This window comes from Trachurus japonicus, chromosome 13 (assembly GCF_045865225.1).
Source record: "Trachurus japonicus isolate A0001 chromosome 13, Traja_1.0".
Lineage (NCBI taxonomy): Eukaryota > Metazoa > Chordata > Actinopteri > Carangiformes > Carangidae > Trachurus > Trachurus japonicus.
In genome coordinates, this window is record NC_140919.1 from 7,896,331 (window position 1) to 7,915,888 (window position 19,558).

At 44.1% G+C, this 19,558-nt stretch overlaps 1 protein-coding gene across 4 annotated transcripts in view; it reads right to left on the reverse strand.

Moving 5' to 3' along the window:
- bcas3 (BCAS3 microtubule associated cell migration factor) overlaps positions 1–19,558 on the reverse strand; it is a 481,047-nt gene that overhangs the window by 330,061 nt on the left and 131,428 nt on the right. For all 4 annotated transcript variants that reach the window (XM_085794770.1, XM_085794769.1, XM_085794772.1 and 1 more), the window contains exon 16: positions 9,895–10,045. In XM_085794770.1, the coding sequence (XP_085650896.1) occupies positions 9,895–10,045 (151 nt within the window). The remainder of the gene's footprint in view (positions 1–9,894; positions 10,046–19,558) is intronic.

A 19,558-nucleotide genomic window follows, 5' to 3' on the forward strand; every position in this document is an offset into this window, starting at 1 on the left:
AGGCCTTTTCTTGAAAATTGCATATCCATAATAACATGAGTATATCTCTGCAACCACAAGGTCTATTTGAATACTTTTGGTGTCATAGTTAAGGGAAAGAATTGAGGAATTGCTGAGATGTGTAAATTTCAGTATATCTGTTACTGGTGAAGAGTAAATGAAGATGACACACAGAAAAAAAAAATTTTGCCTAAAAAAAAAAAAATCATATTTTTGATGAGTGCCCTTTACAATAATGCTAATGAAGCTCAAACTCTCTATAAAATCATTGTACAACATGTGAACATTGTCTCTGCAGTGGTCGATTCTGATTAATTGAAGCAGGACAAAATTATTGAGATTTTACTACAAAATATTCAGGCGAACTTTCCAAAATGTCCATTTTTGGCACAGCTTGGAACCACCTGCTACTATAAACTATTGTTTAATCTTTATTTTCACACAATTTGCATAAACTAACTGAAAATGAATCAATGAGACTCTTTGATAACCAAAGACAAACTCCATAGAGTCCGTTTTAATAATAATATTAATCTTAGTTTCTGAGAAACCCGGGTCAGGGAGCTGACGAGTTCAGCCGAGTCGCTCCTGTTAGTCCTCAACGTCTTTCGCTAAAAACATTGGAGACGAGTGGTCGGCCGCCTTTCGCTTCCTGTTCGACCAAATTTGGGCGTCGAAAGGCCGGACTGAGATTAATTAAATCCTAAGGAAGAGGAAGAGGAGAGGAGAGGAGAGAAAAGACAGAAAATCCCAAATGATGGTGAAAACGTCGCATGTCGGCGGCGGCGGCTTTAATCTGTGACAAAGATTGAGAGAGAAAATAAAATGTTGAGGACTAACAGGAGCGACTTGGCTGAACTCGTCTGAAGCTCCCTGACCTGGGAGGAGGAGGGAGGAGGAGGAGGGAGGAGGGGAGTGGGGGTGGGGGGTTATCAGACGGATGCTGAGCCACATCCGACTTTACCTCCCAAAACAGCACAGTGTGTGTCTGTCTGTGTGTGTGTAGAGGTTTGTGTTTGATGTTGAAACTCCGAGGCCTCTGAAGACAAACAGCAGCACATTCACACTCTGGTGGTCCAGAGCTGAGTGAAGGCATCTCTGGCCTGCACACACTCACACACACACACACACACACACACATACACACACACACACACACACACACACATATGCACACGCTGGTGAAGCCTTCCCCTAATGTGTGTGTGTGTTTTGTGTATGTGTGTGTGTGTGTTACGGCACGGTGCACACAACGACAGCCTGGTAGGGAACGTAGATTAAGCAGCTGGTGTGTTGCTCTGCTGCGCTGCCAACAGGGATCTGCTCATACAGGTGTAAATACAGCTGCCGGATCACACACACACACACACACACACACACACACAGACACACACTACACACACACAGACACACACACACACACACAAAGAGAGTGATGGCTGGCTGCACAGACAGACAGATGGTACTCCTGTGCAACTATAGCGTGAAACCGTACGATATCACCCCCCACCTACACACACACACACACACACACACACACACACACACACACACACACTCTGGGGGCCAAACCTGCTGCCTCACCCAGTGTGTGTGTGTTTGTGTGTGTGTGTACTGGTGCAGCTGTGTGTGTGTGTGTGCACAGGAGCAGGCCGCCGCACATCTGTGTGTCCTGTTGCATTAAGACTGACGCCTCCGTCGGACTGGATGGATGGAGGGATGGATGGATGGATGGATGGATGGATGGATGGATGGATGGATGGAGGGTGATGGGGATGTCTTTTAACCTATCTTTTCTCCCTCACAGCCCCCCCCCCCTCCCTCAAGAAGCTTATGCCTCTTGTCATTGTAAATAAGAACTTGTTCTTAATTGATTCTGCCTGGTTAAATAAAGGTTAAATAAAAAAAATAAAAAAGGGATGATGGACGTATAGGTGATGGATGGATGGATGGATTGAAGGATGGATGGATGGATGGATGGATGGATGGATGGATGGATGGATGGATGGATTGAAGGATGGATGGATGGATGGATGGATGGATGGATGGATGGATGGATGGATGGATGGATGGAAGGATTGAGGAATGGATGGTTGATGGATGGATGGATGGATGGATGGATGGATGGATGGATGGATGGATGGATGGATGGATGGATGGATGGATGGATGGATGGATGGTTGATGGATGGATGGATGGATGGATGATGGATGGATTGAGGGATGGATGGATAGATGGATGGATGGATTGAGGGATGGATGGATGATGGATGGATGGATGGATGGATGGATGATGGATGGACGGATGGAAGGAGAGATGGACGGAGGGATGATGGACGTATAGGTGATGGATGGATGATGGATGGATGGATGGATGGATGGATGGATGGATGGATGGATGGATGGATGGTTGATGGATGGATGGATGGATGGATGATGGATGGATGGATTGAGGGATGGATGGATGATGGATGGGTGGATGGATGGATGGATGGATTGAGGAATGGATGGTTGATGGATGAATGGATGGATGGATGGATGGATGGATGGATGGATGGATGGATGAATGGATGGATGGTTGATGAATGGATGGATGGATGGATGGATGGATGGATGGATGGATGGATGGATGGATGGATGGACGGATTGATGGACGGATTGATGGATGGTTGACGATGGATGGATAGATGGATGGATGGATGGATGGATGGATAGATGGATGATGGATGGATGGATGGATGGATGGATGGATGGATGGATGAATGATAGATGGATGGAAGGATTGAGGGACAGATGGATGGATGGATTGAGGGATGGATGGATGGAAGGATGGATGGATGGATGGATGGATGGATGGACGGACGGTTGGTTGATGGATGGATGGATGGATGGATGGATTGAGGAACGGATGGATGGAAGGATGGATGGATGGTTGATGGATGGATGGATGGATGGATGTTGATGGATGGATGGATGGATGGATGGATGGATGGATGGATGGATGAATGGATGGATGGTTGATGAATGGATGGATGGATGGATGGATGGATGGATGGATGGATGGATGGATGGATGGATGGATGGATGGATGGATGGACGGATTGATGGATGGTTGACGATGGATGGATAGATGGATGGATGGATGGATTGATGGACGGATTGATGGATGGTTGACGATGGATGGATAGATGGATGATGGATGGATGGATGGAGGGAGGGATGGAAGGATGGATGATAGATGGATGGAGGGATGGAGGGATGGATTGAGGGATCATCACCTTTGACAAACACGTGATTCATGGACTGTGTATCACTCCGCAGCTGAAAGTAGTCCCACACAGGAGCTGCACTTCCTCCATCTGGACAGATGTTTGTTTGTTGTGGGAGTATTTAACTTTTTTTTATGTATGATTTATTTTCAAATAAATAAAGTCCATGACGGCAATCCCTGCCGTCAAGCTGGAGAAGGAGTTGGGCGGTTATTGACCTCGACTGGGGATATCGTCGGGTGGTGGAAGGAATACTTCGAGGATCTCCTCAATCCCACAGACACACCTTCCGTAGAGGAAGCAGAGGCTGAGGACTCAGAGGTTGATTCATTCATCACCCAAGCTGAAGTCACTGAGGTAGTCCAGAAGCTCCTCAGTGGCAAGGCACCGGGGGTGGATGAGATTCACTGTTACCCCTTTTCCACCGAGCTGGTTCTGGTGCTGGTTCGGAGCTAGTTCCTGCTTAGCACCGGCTCTTTGCTTTTCCACTGCCTAAGCACCGGTTCTTGGTTCTTAGAACTGGTTCCAGACCAGCACCAACTTCTTGTTGGGCCAGAGCTAAGAACCGGTTCTTCCAGGAGCTGGCAGCAGGGTTAGCTTAGCAACAAGACCAGCGCTAAGATATACAGACACGTTATCGCTACGTATTAAGTTTGTTTATCGATGTAAATACAGTTGAAGCTAACTAGCTGAGCTACAGGCAGTGGCTAACAGCAGCTAACGCTCGCTCATATCAAAACATATCGCCGTCAAAACGTAGTTACCGGTCGCAGCGATTACAGCGAAGACGGCTGCTTTTTCCTTAATTTTTTTCAGCCGGGTTTAGAGTTATCGTTAATTAAAAGCCTAGTCTGTGCTTCCACGTCGGGTCCGGTGTTCAACACCCGCAGGTCGGACCGGGTTTTAATTTTCAGGTCAGTTTATAACTGTAGCAGGCAAAATAAATAAATAAAAATAACTGTAGCAGGCAGCAAAGACAGGAGCAGCTCCTGGATGGGGAGCGTGGCTCTGACTTGGCTCCTGACCAGTGGAAAAGCAAAGTGGTTCTTTGGAGGCACCAGAGTTGAACCAGTTAAGCACCGAACTAGCACTGGAACCAGTTTGGTGGAAAAGAGATATCTGAGTACCTCAAGTCTCTGGATGTTGTGGGGCCGTCTTGGTTGACCTTCCTCTGCAGCATCGCGTGGTGGTTGGGGACTAGAGATGCGCGGTTTGCGGACACAACCGCGGAGTCCGCGGATAAACCGCGGGTCGGGCGGGTGACATGACGAAAAAATATATTTTAATTAGATTCGGGCGGGTGGCGGTTGAACCAATTAGGGAAAATATATACATAGTTAAATATTGTTACCCACATACGAAAAATGAGCAGCACTCTTTGAAACAGTCAAATTTTCATCAGGCACTGCAGTAATTGCCCACTGGTGTCTGTGCATGAGAGATGGCAACACCTTATTCATTTTGTGAGGAACGCACTCCTGATCTGAGGGCATTGGCAACACCAGTCAACACTTTCTTCATGGAAATGACAATACAGTGGAAACCACTTATAGTGATCACGGATATAGTAGCCTAATCAACCGCTTATGGATCAAAAGGCTTGGGACGGAATCATTTCTATACAAATGCTGTTTAAATAATTCGTTATAGTGATCAAGAAATCCGCTAGTGTTCATTTTTGGTCATTTTATGGATGAAAACATGCGCAAAAACAATTCAAAAACTATGTGTAATCTATTTATTTTATTTTCGGCGGTGTCCCTTTGACGTGCTGCTGCAGCTGCAGCAGTCTGCACATGTTGCTGCGCTGTGTGCGTCACCTGGCTGCTGAGCCACATGGCTGTCGGTGCGGCGCAACTCATTATCACTTGTCTGTCAAAACATGGATGAATGAAACATATCCACTTTATATCGACCGCGGACGTCAGGAATAGATTTTCAGCTTTTGGCTCGTTCCGTTCATCTCCGCATAGCGCTCTGTTCCCGTTATTGGTAGAGAGAGAGAGAGAGAGAGAGAGAGAGAGAGAGAGAGAGAGAGGGGCGCACACTGCATGACAGCAGCGCGCGGCAGAAGTGAAACTCAGACGGCCCGACCCCCCTCATCCATATTAGATATTGGCCTACAACAACGGGCGGATGGCGGGCGGGTGTGGTTTTGAAAAAACGTTGGTTCGGGTGGATGGCGGGTGGATGACGACTTTTGTGATGCGGTTGCGGATGAAATAATTGCCTATCCGCGCATCTCTATTGGGGACAGTGCCTCTGGACCGACAGACCGGGGTGGTGGCCCTTCTTTTCCGATTCTTTGCCGATAGTCAAACCTCAGATTCAGGAAGAACAATGCGGTTTTTGTCCCGACGTGGAACGCTGGACCAGTTCTACATCCTGCACAGGGTGCTTGAGGGTTCATGGACCTGAAGGAGGCATTCAACCTTGTCCCTCATGGCGTTCTGTGGGAGGAGCTTCGGGAGTTTGAGGTCGGAGGCCCTCTGCTGAGGGCTGTACGGTCCCTGTACGACTGGAGCAGGAGCTTGGTTCACATGGCCGGTGTAGGTACCAAATGTGTCCGGGCTGCCAGATGTGTCCGGGCCCGCGACTGGCGATGACGTGGCACATCGTGATTGGTCGTGGTGGCGTAATGCAATTACTTGGATGCTACTGCGGACGTTGGCGAAGTTAGTCACTTGGCCCCATAGTAAATATTAGACTCATCTGTCACAAACCACATCTCTTCTTCTGAACAGTTTGACACCAAAATGGCGATTTTCAGACGGACAATTCAGGAGAAAATGAACTTTGTTCCAGACCTGTCTCTGGCTCAACAACACACTCTCGCCAGATTTGGCACAGATCTCCTAGGCAACGACAAACAAATGTTCGTGGACGCCCCCGCTAATTACAGTATTTTAATAATTTTCGTCACTGTTAGTTGTGTAAATGTTTAATGTTATCATAAGAAAATATAAATAGCTCACTTTCGTCTACTTACAACTTTTATAAATCCTCACGACCAATCACGATGTGCCACGTCATCGCCAGTCACGGCCCCGGACAAATCTGGGAGCCCGGACACATTTGGTACCGACACCGGCAGTAAGTTAGACCTGTTCCCAGTGCATGTTGGATTCTGGCAGGACTGCCCTTTGTCACCGGTTCTGTTCATTATCTTTATGGACAGAATTTCTAGACGCAGCCAAGGGGTACGGTTCTGAAGCCACTGGATCTCATCTCTGCTTTTCGCGGATGATGTGATCTTGTTGGCCCCCTCGAGCCAGGACCTTCAGCATACATTGGAGCGGTTTGCAGCCGAGTGTGAAGCAGCTGGGATGAGAATCAGCACCTCTAAGTCCGAGGCCATGGTTCTCCACCGGAAAAAGGTGGCTTGTCCCCTCCAGGTCGGGGGAGAGTTCCTGCCTCAGGTGGAGGAGTGTAAGTATCTTGGGGTCTTGTTCACAAGTGAGGGAAGGATGGAACGTGAGATTGACAGTAATGCAGTCATTGTATCGGTCCATCGTGGTGAAGAAGGAGCTGAGTTGAAAGGTGAATTTACATTCCTACGTGATGGATGGATGGATGGATGAATTAAGTCCATCTAAATTAATTCTAAATTAATTCAGTCATATAAAATGTATTGTTTCTCATGTTTAACGTCTATGACGTCTCAAAATTTTAAAGACACTTTTGCTAAGGTTTTTTAAAGATTTTTATCTTATTTTGGAGCAAAACATCTTTATATTCCATCATTAAAGGGGTAGTTTTGGGAAATTCGCCTATTGCCATAATCCCTATAGTTTTAGGAGTAGGTTCATTACCTTTAATTGTCGGTGCAAGCTATTTTTAGAGCGGCGGGGCAGAGACGCGAGCTGCTCACACGTGCCTCTGTTGCGTTAGCTGACCAGCTCACGTCTCTGCCCCGCCGATCTAAAAACACCCTGCAGTGACACTTAAAGGTAACGAACCTACTCCTAATGGCAATAGGCAAATTTGCCAAGATGTTGAACTATCGCTTTAAATGTGTCAAAACTTGAATCAATCAATGAAATCATTGATTGACTAAACTAAATTGAACTGAAGAAACAAATGAAAAATGTGAGGATGAAAGTGAAGATCTCCGGTCGTGGCCTCGACTTTGTGTGACGTTAAATATTACAACTGCAAAACCAGATGCAAAACCACAGGTACCAGGTCATCTTCATAAATACACCAGAGCAGCTCATCAGCAACAACAACGTTTACAAGACAAATCAACTCATAATGACTCCACCTCAACCACAGCAGCAGCTACAGCAGCTGCAGCTACAACTAAACTGCTACAGCTACAACTCCTGCAGCAGCTGCACCGTGTTTTCATCCTCTCATCACACATCACAGCAGATAAAACCCTGTCAGCAGCTGCTCCGATCATTATTATAGCATTTCCTATTCAAACAGGGCATGAAAATTTCATTTAAATGAAAATATTAAAATGCGCCCAGATATTTGTGGAGCCACCTGTTCTGTATGTAAATGCACCTGGATTCACCAATGCTCTTAAAACTACAGGATTTCACTGCAGAGCGAAGGAAGATCCAAGAGACACGGAGGAGGATGGAGGGATGGGGGTCGGAGGTGAAGTGAGACGACAGAAGCCTCCAGGACTTTTAACTCCTCGTTAAATATAGTTTTTATTTCTGTTTGTGTTTGTGTTTGTGTTGTTCCTGTGGAGGTGAAGAGTTTCAGTCCGTGTCGCTCTGCTTCAGTCGTTTATGCAAAGTCCGAGGGCGGCCCTGAGACAAAAGGAGTCGAGGAGCAACAGCTGGATGTGGATGCGTGACAGGGAGGACGTGTGTGTGTGTGTGTTTGTGTGTGTGTGTGTGTGTGTGTGTGTGTGTGTGAGACACCATCCACTGGCTATTTTGTTTTTACAGTGTGATTAATGGAGGACAGCAGCAAATCAGACGCTGGCGTTAACAACTGTGGGAAACTCCATCAAACAAATCCAAAATTCAAATATTCAAATATTCAAGGAGGTTCACCTTCCTCCTCCTCCTCCTCCTCCTCCTGCTGCTGCTCCTCTATCTCCTGTATTTTCGTTACTTGCTCATATTTTAAAGTGATTAAACACATTATTTTAGCTCCGTTCAGCTTCTGCATGGGATAAATTCTACTAATTCCAGTGTCCATTGATCTGATTGGTGTTTATCCATCATTAATAAAGCACAACCATCTGTTTTACAGAGGCAAAGACATCTGGATGAAAGCTCCAGAAGAAATTAAGTAAGTAGAGATTGAGTTGATAGTTTTTGATCTGATAATAAAATCTTGATATATTTTCCTCCAGATGACTGAATTTCCATGTTTATTGTTTTGTTTTGTTTAGTTTTTGCAGGTTTCCACACTCCCACCCCATCACTTTGAAGCTGTGTTCACTGGACCTTATTAATATTTTAATATTTCTGTCTTTTTGGACTTTTTATGTTAATTTGTTGTATTGTTTTGGGGACTACAGATGTAATTTAGCACATGTGCTAAATCCGGTGTATTTACTGTGGGAACTCTAGCACTCGCTGTCCATTAATATGCATTGTCCCGACGATGAACTGACCTGTGGACGGTGTGTGCAGGTGTATAAAGGGTTAATAAATGTTTTTTTTAACATGTTGAGATGTTTATGAGTTAGAACTGCTGATAAAAATGTTAATAAAGACTCAATATATATGTTTATTACACGGCTCTATTGAATGCTGCTCTCTGATTGGTCCAGCGCTGCGTTCTGCGGTCTGTTATTTCTGTATAACGGACCGTCGTCAAGTATAACAGACCGTTGCTAGGGACGGCGCTCTGATCAGCGCAGCAGAGAAAAGAGAAACTATGCAGGATATTTACCTTGTGTTTCATTTTTATCGTCATTAAACAGCTTCAAACTAATAGTGATGTTAGATAAATGACTTGTAACTTGTTACAAGGAGAGTGGAGGCTCCTTCCACATCGCTGCTGGAAACCAAACCTGCTGATCAGAGCCTCTGACCCGGTGTCAGCTCTCCTCTCGTCTCGGTCGGACCGCGACTCCGCGGCTCCGCGACACAAACGCACCCCGTAAACAGTAAAGTTAATCTCTTGTTTATGACAGATACGACTACACACAATACACATATTTTAACACGTGTATGGTAATCCATCGATCCACTGATTGATTATCAAAGGCTTCAAATGCACGAACGGGAGGAGGCTCGGCAAAACAGCGGAAGTGACCGGTCTTGCAGATTCGCTAAATTATGCAATTTTAAATCAATGAAAGTCGTATTTTGATCAGAATTATGTTTCAAATTAATTATTTCACTCGTAAACCGTGTAATAAGCGGGATAATGTATAGTTGGTCGGTTGTTATGGAGAAATAAACCCCTTCATGTTGAATGAAACCCCTCCGCTTCGCGTCGGGGTTCCATACAACCTGTCGGGGTTTATTTCTCCATAACAACCTCCGAACTATACATTATCCCTTACTTATACACCGGTTATAAACGCTTCATTATGGAGTCAGTCAGAGCAAAGATAACTCAGACGTATAAGCACAGAAATATAGGTCAGTGTGTGTGTGTGTGTGTGTGTGTGTGTGTGTGTGTGTGTGTGTGTGTGTGCGGCCTACCCGGAGCGCTTGGTGATGGTTCCCAGGGTCATGGGCTGTTTGATCTGGGCCAGCGGCAGCACCACGGTGAGGCTGGGCAGCGGAGACAGACGGGGGTTCCCCATGTTGTTGTTGGTGAAGTTGTTGTACGAGTCCTGGTTGCTCAGCTTGACTGCAACACACACACACACACACACACACACACACACACACACACACATTATTATTATTATGAATTATTATGATTATTATTATTATTATTATTATTATTATTATTAAAGGGATAGTTCACCCAAAATTGAAAGTTTCAGAGTCCTCCGTGGCTTCTCTGAGTTACAGGGGGTCTCGGCGTAGCAGTGCATGTCCATATGACGGTTGCAAATGGATACCAACTGTCTTCGTAACAAAAAGACACACCAAAAAACATCCAGATACCTCCATGCTGCTCGTATGTAATGTCCCTCTTGTATTGAAGCCCCGACATGTGAAATTGTTCCGAAAAAAATTAAATAAGTCTATATTTTAAGCTTGTTTGTAGCGGCGGCTCCCAGTATCTCAGATCACTGCTTTGCCTGTGTCACTGGTGGAACAATTTCGCATTTCGGGGCTTCAATACAAGAGGGACATTATATACGAGCAGCATGGAGGTATTTGGATGTTTTTTGGTGTGTCTTTTTGTTACGAAGACAGTTGGTATCCATTTGAAACCGTCATATGGACATGCACTGCTACGCCGAGACCCCCTGTAACTCAGAGAAGCCACGGAGGACTCTGAAACTTCTCCCAGCCCTTAGTCCACATGAGGGTGGAGGAGATAATGAGAATTGAAATTTGAATTTTGGGTGAACTATCCCTTTAAAAGTCTCTCCTCTGCGTGTTCCCTGGACACCAAGGTCAGACGGCCGTGGGTCGTCATGTGACCGATACATACAGTAATTCATTTATCAGTGGTTCCTCTGGACACGTGACGATTCTGAGATTCAATTAAAACTCTCACAGACTGAGACTGGACACACACACACACACACACACACACACACACATGCACATACACACACACACACACATGCACATACACAGACACACACATACACAGACACACACACTCTTATTGGTGGTATATCCAGTAGTAATAATAGTGTATAAGCTGCTCATCACAGCCTCAGTGGCCTCACCCTGCTGCTGCTGCTGCTGCTGCTGCTGCTGCTGCTGCTGCTGCTGCTGCTGCTGCACTGTGGGAGTGGAACGACTGGAAATAACCAGCTCAAGATGCTGCATTAGAGCAGCAGCAGCTTCAAGTACCTGAAAGTCTGTTAATCAGGGCCAATCAACAGGCCACACACACACACACACACACACACACACACACACACACACACACACTGAGTTGTACTACATCTGTGGGGACTTGTCAATAACACACTCCACCTCTGAGCCACTCATCCAAACCTGAACCGTCACGACTGCACAAAGCTAACACCAGTCGAGGGTCCAGCAGCCCCTCATATGTAGGCTGTAGTCACACACACACACACACACACACACACACACACACACACACACACACACACACACACACACACCTGAGCTCACATATCCAATGCAGCTGCAACCAAACACAATCAGAGCGTCTTAAAGGAGCTGCCCCCCCCACCTGATTATATACACATAATCTATTACATACTATTTATAGAGAGGCTGCTACTTCACTTCATATTCAACCTAAAACGTCCAACATATATTTATATTTCTATATTTGGAAGCTGTTAATACATCAAATCGCTTTTTTTTATCTGAATGAAAAAATTATGAACTGAAAATGAACATTTTTTTTTTTTCAAGATTGATTTATTTCTGATCGGTGGTGGACGTTCTGTGATTCATATTAGATCCTTTCATTTACAGAAACCGTCTAATTCTATGAACGTTCTTCTTTTCAGTCGTAAATTTAAAACGGTTTTTAGTTTGTTTCTGATTTGATATTTTATTACTTTTACTAATCTACTTAGACATGTCATTTGTGTATCCTGAATGTATATTTTATATACGTATACATGCAATATGCTCTTTTTTCTCGTCTATATTGTAAACGAGGTTTCTATACCTCAATATATTTAAATAAAGGTCAATGAACATTTAAGTAAATAAAAAATGTTTTGTTTTTTGTTTTATTCTTCAATAATAAGAAATCTCCCTGTTTTCAGGCCTGACTCTGTGTCCGTGTTCGTTTTAAGATCCAAAACCAAAATCTTAAAATCAACATTATATTTTTCATTTGAATCTTTTTGCTCAATTTATAAAATATATACAGTATATATATATATATTTTTTTACTTTTATTTGTCAGATATTTACATGTAAAATGTCTGAATCTGTTCCAGTGTCATAGACCTTCACTAGAAACCACAATCTCATTCAGCTCCATTGTGGACTGGACAAATATTATTAAAAAGAAAAGAAGAAAAATGTGTGCAGGTAAGTGCAACAATATCTTTTTATTGTTATTATTAATAAATGTTTTTATTTCTCCTACAAGGGTAAGAAAGAAGCCGATGTGAAACAGCTGTATAGAAGCATCAAACTTCACTATAGGGGGATTATAAATGGAGGATTATACAAAACAAATATGTTTGTAATCCTGCGACAATGGCCACAATAAAATAAAATAAAAATAAAGTGTCTGCCGCTGCCTGAATGAGTCGACCGGGTGAAATCCCAAGTTCAAGTGCTTCCAAGAGAAATAAAGAGCACGCAGCGCAATCCACTCTCTGAATGTTCTCCTTGTTTCCTCCGTTGCCTTAATAGATGAGTGACAGCCGCGTAACATAAAGGAATGAAAAGGAGGTGGAGGGGGGGTCGGGGGGGTCGGACGGCGAGGAGGAGGAGGGGGGGCGGAGACAAAGAAAACAAGGCGGACATCAAAGGTTGGAATAAAAGGTGGAGGAGGACGGAGAGGAGGCTGAAAGCAGCGGAAAGAGACGCTGAGTGTTTGGGTGCAGTCGTTTAGATCATTAACGTGAAGCTCTGAGTTTCATTAGTCCTGCAGAGAAACCTCCCAGACCCCCCCTCAACCTCCCAGACCCCCCCTCCGCTCTGCCCCGCTCCGCTCCGCCCGGCAACAATGCTGCACGACCTTCAGAGTGGGGGGGTGAGGGGGGGCTGAGACCATTACACAAACCTGTCCTTCATTTCCCTCTGTCGTCAGACTCACAGACGTCTGAGCGAGGCCTTTACCTCCCCCCTCCTCCCCCCCCGAGGGCCTGAAAGCCCTTCACCTCTCAGAGCAGCTTCACCCTGCAGCCGCAGCTCTGTCGTTTCTACCAAAAAATATATATATTACCCAGGGGGCAAAGCAAAAAAACAGACACGTTTTTAGCGTTGTAAAAGGTTTGACAGCAGAAATGATATCTAGGAACTTGAAGGATTAAAACCTGGGTGGACAACCTGGTCAACTAGCAGCTAGAAAGCTACAGGGGACAAAACCCCTTTCTGGGGTCATTTTGCTGAAGATATCACCCTCAACATCCCAAAAAAGTACTGTTCGCCTGACAAATTCTAATGAAAATTATTATTTTTCAGCACTTTATGGAGAATATTTATGCCTAACATGTATATAGAAAACTTCCTTAATTCATAAGCTTCCATTTGAGTCCCAGATAGCCTTTCTACTAGCTACTGGAAAGCTACAGGCTGTCTCCAAACAATGCAACACCTGTTGTGAAAAACTAGCTACATGTTAACTGACATGATCAGAAACCATTCTATTTCTGGTCTCCCCAAAATGAACAGATAGATAGAGAAGACCGTTGGCCACAGCAAGTGGAGCTTTGGAGATAGAAAGGATATCTTGGACTCAAATGGAAGCTTATGAATGAAGGACGTTTTCTATATACATGTTAAGCATAGATATTCTCCATAAAGTGCTGAAAAATAATAATTTTCATGAGAATTTGTCAGGCGAACAGTACTTTTTTGGGATGTTGAGGGTGATATCTTAAAATTGAGTTGCAACAAACCCCAGAATGTTTTTTTCCTGCCTCCCCCTATGTGTCAAGATACTCTCTGCCAAATGTTATAGTTGTATGACTATTTATGCCATTGTAGTACCTAAATATTTGCATTTACATCATTTCGCCGGCAGCCAAATGACCCCAGAAAGGGGTTTTGTCCCCTGTATCTTTCCAGCAGCTAGTTGACCAGGTTGTCCACCCAGGTTTTAATCCTTCAAGTTCCTAGAGATCATTTCTGCTGTCAAACCTTTTACAACGCTTTCCAAAAAACTGGGATTTTGCCCCTGGGTGTGTGTATATATAAATATAATATCTTCAACTGCAACTTTATTTATACGGTTCGGTTTGGGGGGTCGCCACTATTTGTAGTAAAGTCTTTTTACTTTTCCCCCCTGAACCGTCTCTGTGACAGATACAGAGTCGCTGCTGCTGCTGCTGCAACAGGTGCCGTCACATGGTGAGGTCACGTCGCGCTGTCAATCAAGGCCGAGGCCGAGGGCCCCCCCAGACAGACACACACACACACACACACAGACACAGACAGACAGACCCACACACAGACACTGACACAGACATAGACATAGACACGCTGACAGCGAAGACGAGTTGGCGTGAAACGTGTTGGAGATCACGTCCTGGCAGAAGACGATACGTGAAGAGAAACCGCTGATGTCTGACAGTCTGACACACACACACACACACACACACACACAGGCAGTTTGTTGTAAATGTGTGTGTTTGAGTGGACGTGGACATAAGTTTTGAACTACAGATGTAAGTTAGACTCACGCTAACTCTGCTACAATACACTGAAAATAAAATCAAATAAAAAGTTTAACGTGCCAGTTTGTGTTAAAGCTCTAATCAATGAATTTGAAACAGAAACATATTGAAAAAGGATCAGAACTGATCAGTTTTACCAGATTTAACAGCTCTATATTAGAAATGTTGATCCATAAGAAAAAATATTTGTGGGTTTAAGAACCAAAAACCCAAAACAAGGAGGCTCTGAGCCTCTCTTCTGATTGGCTGACTGTTTTCTGAGTGATCGAATAAAAAATAGAGCAGATTTCAGAATAAAACACTCAGAGAAACTAAATCCTGCAAAGTTGTTGGATGGATGGTGGGTCCAGGTTTATACTAACACAAACATCTACCTTTATACTGTATGGAGCTTTAATACAAACATCTACCTTTATACTGTATGGAGCTTTAACACAAACATCTACCTTTATACTGTATGGAGCTTTAACACAAACATCTACCTTTATACTGTATGGAGCTTTAACACAAACATCTACCTTTATACTGTATGGAGCTTTAACACAAACATCTACCTTTATACTGTATGGAGCTTTAACACAAACATCTACCTTTATACTGTATGGAGCTTTAATACAAACATCTACCTTTATACTGTATGGAGCTTTAAGTTTAAAGGTGATTGTTAAGTAAATTAAGCTAAATAAACTTATTTTACCTCAAAATGAACTCTCTTCAAATCGGCCGTTAAACATATAAAATGTGTTTTTATAAACTGTATTTCTCCTCTGTGACTGATTTTATTCTCATTTGCTGCTTCATTGTGAAACAAATTTGATATTTAATCTGCACGAACGACAACAACAACAACAACAGCGTCGTCGTTGCCGGCGGCGCTGACGCTCGGCGTGTGAGTGACAGCAGCAGGTGAAACACACACACACACACACACACAAATAAAAAAAAAGAAAAACACTCATGTGAAAGTGAATTTCTTTGCTGTTGTTTTCATAAAGCGAGCGGCGGAGCAGACGTATGCAAAACCAGCGCAGCGAGGGCGAGTCGGCTGCAGGCCGCCGGGCCGTTTGTACATCTACACAAACACTAGTGTGTCTGTGTGTGTGTGTGTGTGTGTGTGTGTGTGTGTGTGTGTGTGTGTGTTATTGTGTTATCGTAGTGAATTATGTCACATTTTATTGAGATTTTTTTTTTCAGGCCCACTTTGTTTTTAAGGCGTAGTTTTAAATGTCACCAGCTTGTTTCTTTCTTGTTAAAACCTAATTACTAATTCTGATAATAAATGAATTCCTACAGTAAGACGTGTGTGTGTGTGTGTGTGTGTGTGTGTGTGTGTGTGTGTGTGTGTGTGTGTTATTGTACTGAATTATGTCACATGTTAAACAGATGTAACAACACGATAAAATACAGACCTGTGATTAATTAATGTAACGAGTCATCCGATGTTTTTATCAAAGACAAAATCAAACGATGTGATTTTCTGACGCAGCAACAATTTACATGTGTGTGTGTGTGTGTGTGTGTGTGTGTGTGTGTGTGTGTGTATGTGTGTGTCCCGTGTCATGTTTCTTCTCCACATCAACAAGAGCGTTTGTTCTTTTCTTTGATGAGACTTTTGTTTTCTTAATTATTTCCACACACACACACACACACACACACACACACACACACACACACACACACACACACAGATCTAGTAGTTTTGATGTCTCTATTTCAGAACGGCCGCTGATCTAAATGCTGATTGGCTGACAGCTCAGCGGCCCCCACCTGTCAAGACGTCGCTCAGGTGTGAGAGAGAACAGATGGAGAGACGGAGAGATGGAGAGACGGAGAGACGGACGGAGAGACGGAGCGACGGAGCGATCCGGGCTGTGATTTGATTAATGAGCGGGGCGTGATGCGACACATGACATCGCCATGGAAAGAAGATCCATCAATGCAAATCCAGCAGCGCCAAAAAGTCACACTGTCACCTGACCCTTTAATCCGACCGTCTACCTCTCCGTCTCTCCATCCCTCCATCCGTCTCTCCGTCCGTCCCTGTCTCAACAAGCATTTGCATCCTCTCTTTCTCGCTCGGAGCCTCTTGGCTTCATTTCCTCCGTCCTCACGCCGTCTCAGGTTTCCTCTCTTTAGACCAGATTTGCATCCGGTTCAAGCAGCAGCAGCGACGAGGACGAGTCGGTGTCACACAGACACCGAGACCAGAACCATTCAAATGAGTCAGACGCCTGAACGTCGACCTTACAGCATGATGGATGGATGGATGGATGGAGGAGGAAGAAGAGACGGAGGGAAAGAAGGAGGAGGAAGAAGAAGAAGAAGGATGAAGAGGAGGAGGAGAAGAGTTGATGTCCCATCAGGGGAAAGTTTGATGGTTCAGTCTGAGCTTTGTTCTCCAGTGCTTTTAGGACTGATGAGCCAGTTAAATAAACGTCTACTGATTCAGAAAATACTTGCCTCTTTAAATCAGTAGGGAAATGACTTTACTGAAACAGAAATGACACACTGGAGAAAATAGATTTTGCTCAAATTCAGTGGCGATGTATATTTTCAGATTGCAATTGACCAACAAGAGCTGTTTCTTAAAGGACAATTCCAGGCGAATTCAACTCAGGGGTGTATTTTCATATCATTTTAGGTCTAAAAGAATGAATCTGAAGATTTTCAGTTTAATTGCTCCTGTTTTGCGGTAGTTGTATCTGTCCCCGCATCGCCACGGCAGCAATGAATGGGAGTGGATGTAAGTTCTTCTGTTTAGGCTGTTTACAGCCCTCAAAGACGCAACTTTTTTCCACAGACAGCGTCAGATGGAGACTCAAACATGCACCGAGAAGTTTATTTACTTCAAGCAAGTCGACATGTTTGTAAAACTAGATCTAATTCAAAGTCTCCCGGAGTCTCGCGCGAGACCCAGTTGCCGTGCTCGGTGTGTTCAGGTGCAGTGGGAAAAGCTACCGTTTGTGTCATAAACACAGGAATATCAACTCTTTACTTGCTTCAAGTAAAAAAAACTTCTCGGCGCATCTTTGATTAGCCACCTGACGCTGTCTGTGGAAAAAAATGTACACTTCAAGCAAGTCCAGAGTTAATATTCCTGTGTTTATGATACAAGCGGTAGCTCCGACTGCGCCTGAACACACCGAGCACTGCAACTTCGGGCTCGCGCGAGACTCCGGGAGACTTTGAATTAGATCTACTTTTACAAACATGTCGGCTTGTTGAAGTAAATAAACTTCTCGGTGCATGTTTGAGTCTCCATCTGATGCTGTCTGTGGAAAAAAATGGCGGCTTTGAGGGATGTAAACAGCCTAAACAGCAGAACTTACATCCACTCCCATTCATTGCTGCCGTGGCGACGCGGGGACAGACACAACTACCGCAAAACAGGAGCGATTAAACTGAAAATCTTCAGATTCATTCTTTTAGACCTAAAATGATATGAAAAGTTGAATTCGCCTGGAATTGTCCTTTAATGAGGCAAAATTACTTGGTACTGGTGAATTTAAACTATATACTTGTTTCAGTTTTTATCCATTTCAAAAAGTTCCAATTTGGAACAAATGGACACCAGAGAAAAGGTAAAGACAGAGTGGATAGAGGTAGGACAGATGGAGCGATGGAGAGGAGGAGAAGAGTTGGTGTAGGACAGATGGAGCGATGAAGAGGAGGAGAAGAGTTGGTGTAGGACAGATGGTTCAGTCTGAGCTTTGTTCTTGGACACGAGGGGAGAAGTTTCTACTGACTTCCTGTTGTTACAGGGTCTAAAGGATAAAAACCTACAGGAAGAGGAGGAAGAGGAGGAAGAGGAAGAAGAGACGGGAAAGAAGGAGGAGGAGGAAGAGGAGGAAGAGACGGAGGGAAAGAAGGAGGAGGAGGAAGAGGAGGGAGAGACGGAGGGAAAGAAGGAGGAGGAAGAGGAAGAGAAGTAGGAGTAAGAAGAGAAGGAGGGAAAGGATGAAGAGGAGGAGAAGGAGGAAGAGGGGGAAGAGGAGGTCAAAGGAAGAAGAAAAAGAGGAGGAAGAGGAGATGATGAAGAAGAGGAGAAGGCAGAGGAGGAAGAGGAAGAGAGGGGAAGAGGAGGAGGAGGATGAGGAAGAGGATGAGAAGTAGGAGGAAGAAGAGGAGGAAGAGGAGGAGGAGAAGGAGGAAGAGAGGAGGAGGAGGAAGAGGAGATGATGAAGAGGAGGAGAAGGCACAGGAGGAGGAAGAGGAAGAGGAGATGAAGAAGAGGAGATGATGAAGAGGAGGAGGAAGAGGAGGAGTAAGAGGAAGAGGAAGAGGAGGAGGAGGAGGAGGAAGAGGAGATGATGAAGAGGAGGAGGAAGAGGAGGAGGAAGAAGAGGAGATGATGAAGAAGAGGAGATGATGAAGAGGAGGAACCTGAGTTCATCTTCAGGTTTAAACTTTGTCAGACGTCTTGTTTATGATGTCACACTGATGACATCATCACCCCTCATTATAATAATATTAAATAAATAAATAAAATAATAAAAATAGAAAACGTCTGAGTTTCTGTTTCTGATCCTTAGTGAGACTGTTATTACATCATCTTCATCTACTCTGTTTCACTTTATTCTCCTCTGGTGTTTAAACTCAACATCTGTTTTTATTGATAAAACTGAAGATAAATGAGCGTTAAAGTCTTAAATTTAACTCCCTGAATTATTATTATTATTATCATCATTATTATTATTAATCAACTGTTATTAAAGTTATTATTATTATCATCATTATGACTAATGAGCTGCAGGACTAAAGCAGCTTTTTATCAGTCTGATACTTCCTGGTTTAAATCAGTCGTTCCTCACTTCCTTCCACTCGTTCCTGGACGGACTGAAGTTTCCCAGACATGTTAAAGGAAGGAGGGAGTAAAGGAGGAGAGAATGAAG